Source organism: Sinohyriopsis cumingii, chromosome 12, assembly GCF_028554795.1.
Source record: "Sinohyriopsis cumingii isolate HCF-2022 chromosome 12, ASM2855479v2, whole genome shotgun sequence".
Lineage (NCBI taxonomy): Eukaryota > Metazoa > Mollusca > Bivalvia > Unionida > Unionidae > Sinohyriopsis > Sinohyriopsis cumingii.
Genome location: NC_142972.1, coordinates 38,625,652 through 38,631,651, shown reverse-complemented (window position 1 = coordinate 38,631,651; position 6,000 = coordinate 38,625,652). Strand labels below are relative to the sequence as shown.

The following is a 6,000-nucleotide window of genomic DNA, read 5'->3' as shown; positions in this document are numbered from 1 at the left end:
TAATAATAATAATCTTTATTTATTATAAGTTTTACAGTTCTCATATAAAGTTCAAAACTAAAGACTAAAAATAAAGGAATAAATGACCAAATATATAACTGGCTCTTGTCTTCAGAAAACTTTTATGTATGTCTATCTGAATTTGTGTTTATCCAATTATAACGATATAACTATATAACAGAGAATGATACATGAAGTAATACAGATAAACAAAAGATATCTAAATGTATTTTCTATCTTTAGTCATTGTTTTCTGTTAGCAACGCTAAGCAATTCTATCAATTTGTAAATGCAAAACCTTTGCCAGTATTATATGGTTATGAGAAAGGTTCTAAAATGCATACTAATTTTGGCATATAAAAATGGTCACTTTCTCAAGTAATAACAGTTTTGTTTTAACATATTCGACTATTCCTTCAGTATCACCTTCAGTATCAAATTAAAGACCTTCTTCTATTAAAAGATTATATGCTGAAATTATGATTTCAGACAACAGATCTTTAAAATTGGATTCAGCTTGATTTACTCAGAGAATAATGCATATTAATCGTCTGGGAAACATAGATTTTGACGATATATCGATGAAGATAATAATGAAGGAATGACACTCTTGTATCCAATATATATATATATATATATATATATATATATATATATATATATATATATATATATATATATATATATATATATATATATATATATATATATATATATATAATGTTTTGAACTATTATCATTTAATATCTTTAGCACTTGTGAAATACAGTTATTTGATTCATCCAGTATTTCATGAACTAATTTGTCTAAACATAATGAGAAATCGATCAAAGCAGTCCCTTGCCATCCCCAAACCTGAACAACGAAGAGGGTTGGACAAGAGGCTAGCAAATTCAAATTCGTAAACAATGCAGCCGCTACAGAAATTGAAATATAAGCAGACACAACCACTAGCGAATGAAGAGACGCACTCCAGGAAGATGGACCATTCATGGATATAGATGAGAGCCAGACGGATGTCGTTACCCCGACAGCAGATCTTCTAAAGCCCAGAAAGATGATCAAGATTTGGTTCTGTAACGTGAGAATCCTACATCAGACAGCTAAAACCTGCCCAGCGGATTAACAAAATGACTCTGTATAACTTCAGCCTTTTAGGACTTCAAGAAACAAGATGGACAAAGTCAGGAAGACGAAACCGCACTATCGGCAAGACAATAATATTAACTGAAATACAGGATAACATACATCAAGAGGACGCTGCTCTAATTCATGAATAAGAAAGGCTAGAAGTCCGACAGAGTGGAGACCGATCAAGGAAAGGCGTTTCTATGTAAGATTCAACTCAGAGTTTGAAAATCTGTTCTCAATTATTTGCAATGCTCATAAAAAGGATCCTGAAGAGGAAAATAAAGACTACGTCTAAGAGAGCCTACAAGCTGTAATGAGGGTATCCATAAATATATGCTACTAATGGAAGAATTCAGTCCTAAATTAGGATACAATAACAGCTACCGTGAGACTGCAATTGTTAAGCATGAAATAGGGATATTAAACGAGATGGCTGAAGGCTCTATGAGATATATGAAGCATAATGGCTGATTTCCGGAGGAACTATCCTCGTTCTTAAAAACACCTACACCAATTAATTGAATATCACATGATAGGAGGACTGAAATCCAAATTGATGCTATCATTGTGAATGGAAGGTGACGTCACTCTGTGCTTAATGTAAGATCCATGAGGCATGCGTATGTTGGACGTGGTCACAATCTACATGTGACCAAAATAAGACTCAAACTTAGGAAACCAGGGAACACAAGGAAGAAACACTCTGACGCCACCATGGTGGTCAATCCATTCACAGACAGGAATTGATCATGTCTCTGCGCAATAGATACAATCTCTGAAGAGAAAAGAGAAATGAAAGTTCTTGATTTTAACAGCACTATAGGAAAAACAGCAACGAAATTCTTGGGTACAGAAAATCTAAAAGTGAAGAATGGATCAGCCAACAAGCTTGGGACAACATAGAACACAGAAAGAAAAGATCAAGACAAAGGCTCTGAATACGAAATCATCGCAACTGAAAGAGAGACTCAACAAATAATATGCAGCTAAGGTCAAAGAAGTGAGAAAGACAATATACAAAATTTCGAACTCCTTGCCACGGAGACAACGCCGCAGAACGGAAAGATAAAATGACCCTGTACAAAACAACAAAAGAGGATGATATGTGACTATGGAACCAACATAGATGTGCACATCAAAGGAACATATGGAAAGGCAATCTCATCATAGAAAGAAAAAGAAAAACGAAAACACGGAAAAAGCATTTTGAACCCTCAAGAGACCCGAGTCTTCCTCAGACAACGGCCAAATATCAAGACATATGTATGCTGCATGGATCCCATAACCATGGAGGAAGTAACCAACGCCATCAAGAAAGTAAAAGGTTAGTTCCCAAAAGAAAGGGGATTTATGCAACTGTAACAACCGGAGAGAAATTGCACTTCTCTCTCTCGGACTAGCAAAATATTCAGTTGGATTGTCTTAGATCGCATTGTACATGTTTTGAGGGAATCACCATGATAGAGAAAGTAGGATTCAGCAAAAAGGTCTTTCTTGCATCGATGACCTATTTGCACATCGACAGATACGGCAGCAAACTACAGACTGGAATAACTACTTCTGTGTTATATTCTTCAATTTGGGAACATTCCTCTGAGTTATGGAGTACCCGACAAGATGTTAAAGATCATTAATATCTTATATGTCTTTACATTTACAGTTGCAAGGTTATTTGTGGAGAAAAGCAACAGACAGCTTCAAGGTTAGGATCGAAGTGAAACAAGACTATATCATTTCCACCTTTATATTCGTCCTTGCGATTGATTGGTTCATGAAAGATAAAACCAAATTCAAAAATTGATGAATCCAATAATCACTGACCTCCTTCTAGGAATATTTGGACTTTGCCGATGATTTTGTCCTCTTATGTAGTCACCACCAAGACATAAAACAAAAGGCTGATCGACTTGTAGCAATAGCAGACACAACGTGCATGAAAATAAACCTAGGAAATACTAAACCTAGCAAGAAAACAACACAGTCGAATAAACCACTATCATCGACATGCAGAGAGCAGAGGAGAGAGTATACCACTTAGTTAAAACATATTTGAAATGACACAAATTTTGTTTTCAATCGATAGCATGAATTTCTCTGTTTCAATGTACACGCGGAAACTCCACACTTCACGTATCGAACTTATGAAACCCTTTGCACAGTTATTACATAGGTGACATCTAGTGGTTAAATTAAAATAACAACTTCTTATTGATCTTACGGATGTAAAGTGAAGGCTTTTTATATTTTAATAACGGTATTTGAGCAATGGCGAATTTACTGTTTTAGTTTTTAAAAAAAACAAAGCTAAAGAACTAAACTGATTAACAATCTCGATATGTATACATCTGTAAATAAGAATCTTATCATGTCTTACTTTCGACTTTGACCTATTTACATTAACTGTAAAGGTCCGCTTTTCAGAATGTAATAAAAACGGTCTGACATTACGTGAATGTTTTCTATGCTACATGAAAACGTTAGTGGCAATAGTATACTACACAAAGAACAAATTAAGCAAAGACAAAACGTGTAATTCTATACAAATGTGCTAAAACAAAGAGGAAATACTTCACCACACGTTTTCAATAAGAAATCAGATAACACAGGCGAAATCAATGGATTGCCATGCCACTTAAAATAACATTTCTTCTAAAATAGTACCTTCCTATTAAGGAATATTTTGGCAACTCGTGATTAGCACTGAACGAGTCTGTAGTGATCTTTTTCCTTTTCTTTTATTTATTCTATGCTTCAGGAAATTGTTGCAATTATACAACATACAAAGCAAAGCAAGCAAACCTCCTACAGATTAACACACCTGACTATCGGTGTACACAGCTGGACATATTTAATAGATGTAACGGAGAGATTTTGGGAAGTAATGTTGTAAACTAGACTCAAGAACACGACTGAAACCAATTTACAGTTTATTACCATCAAGGAAAATGTACCACTAAGCGGAAAAATATGATACTGAACCATTGTTGTTAGTAACGTTAGCTATTTTCATTTTTAAATATGGTGTCTAAGTTCAAAGTTCTGTTTTATTTGTTTAATGAGTATGTGGCCTGAATCACCAATAAACTTTACGTCACGTGTATTTTATTCAAACGGTTGATAAAATCTACGAATATTGTAATCATCATATAGTACAGCTATATCATTCCACGGAAGGTTTACCATACTTTATTGACTAAGCCAAATATACATACACAATGCTAACGCCTTTTTGAGTGGAGCGAACTACGATTTCTATCAGTTCACTTTTGACATCAAATATGTGTTTTTGCTTTACTTGCAAAATGCTTTAAATAACAGGCCATATTGCTGTTAGTTTGGCAACTAATGCAAATTAATTTAACACATTTGCTATATATTTGCATACGGACAACTAATGTCATGATGATGAAGATTTTTGATTATGAAAGATAGCTGCGGTATTTATCAACGATGTAAGAAATACATAAAAAAACCACATAACATAAATCTGGCATTTTATAATGTAATCGATATTTGCTTAATACCTCAGAATATATTTATATCAAAGAGTATCGTTTGAGCATGTAGGTATTTTAAGTTTGACAATATTGCTCACTAAATATATTCTGATTAATATGAAAGTTTTAACAATTTTATAACTTTGATGTACGGTCAAATATGTCTTAAGCAAGCAGATCTGGGAAGTGACAAAGTGTCGACCTAGTACAGATGCTGACTTAACACAGGTCAATTTGTACCATAATCTGTTATAAAAGATTTCAAGAAACAGCGACTAAGTAGAAATGACCACTGTGTCAAATTGATTATATATTATGACGGATAAGCTATTATACAAAGGTTAACACAAGAGTTATCTTGGCTGATATTTAGTAGCATGTTCAATCCACGCAGAGTGATTTGCGTGATTTGCGAGATGGGGAGCTTCTCTATTCCATGATGCATAAGAGCTCCCAAAGCAACTGTATAAAATCAATATTAGAAGGTGCCTTATTTGGGAATTTGAATTGTCCAACATATATGTTCCTAATTTAATTTAGGGTAAAGGTCATCATGTTGATAATTTTCGCTTTCCATACTAAGCTTAGTTGTAATACTCCTCCTGTGTTTCACTTCCACAATCTGCAAGATAGAATAGATATACACTGCATACAGTCAGTTTAATGTATCAAGTGAAACATGATACCCTGAAGTAAATACATACAATTATATAATCCTATATTTTACGTACTGCCTCTGAAGAAAAAGAAGGTTTACAACTTATGTTACGAAATTAGGTATCATCTTTTCAATTAATAATATACATTTTAAGTTGTTTGAGATTAGGACAGTTGTATTTTAATTACTTTAATTTACTGGTTAGTACTGGAGTAAATGAAAAGGTATATTTTGTCGTAAGAATTCACTCATAAGAAGGCCGATCGCTGGGGTGAAACCAAACACTAAGTAGGTCAGTCATCACACGTTAGTATGAATGGGGGTCACGTAAACAAAGTTTGTGATTCCAAATGCAATTATACTATGTAGAAGTATCACGCGCGCTCTAACATTTGATTGCTTCAATACGAGCTGAAGGTATAAGACCGTTTGTATATGTTGACGACCAAGTAATTGTGAAAGGGAATAATACGTTTCAAATTGTTATAGAAATTACTTAGAATCAGAGGCAGTTTATTTGAAACGCAAATGGACTCTGTATAATGACCATACGCAAAAACTGTTTTATTTTCATGCAGTTATGTGAGTGTGTGTGTAAAATTACTGAGAAGAAAACAGTCATTGAGCTGAGTGGACAATCATTGATTTTTGGATTATGTGATTCTGTTGAAGTTCAAGACTGATTAACTTATTCAATCGCATTATATGAAACTT

The 6,000-nt window shown here is 33.8% G+C and overlaps 1 protein-coding gene across 4 annotated transcripts in view; it reads right to left on the bottom strand.

Annotated features, from left to right (window-relative positions):
- Nucleotides 1–6,000, bottom strand: part of LOC149786284 (adhesion G protein-coupled receptor L3-like) — a 60,227-nt gene continuing 54,227 nt past the window's right edge. For 2 of the 4 annotated variants that reach the window (XM_089976667.1, XM_089976668.1), the window contains exon 22: nt 1–1,906. In XM_089976667.1, the coding sequence (XP_089832793.1) occupies nt 1,767–1,906 (140 nt within the window). In that variant the 3' untranslated portion in view covers nt 1–1,766. Of the gene's footprint in view, nt 5,251–6,000 lie in introns of all 4 variants that reach the window. The other 2 variants (XM_089976670.1, XM_089976671.1) reach the window with 1 other exon arrangement.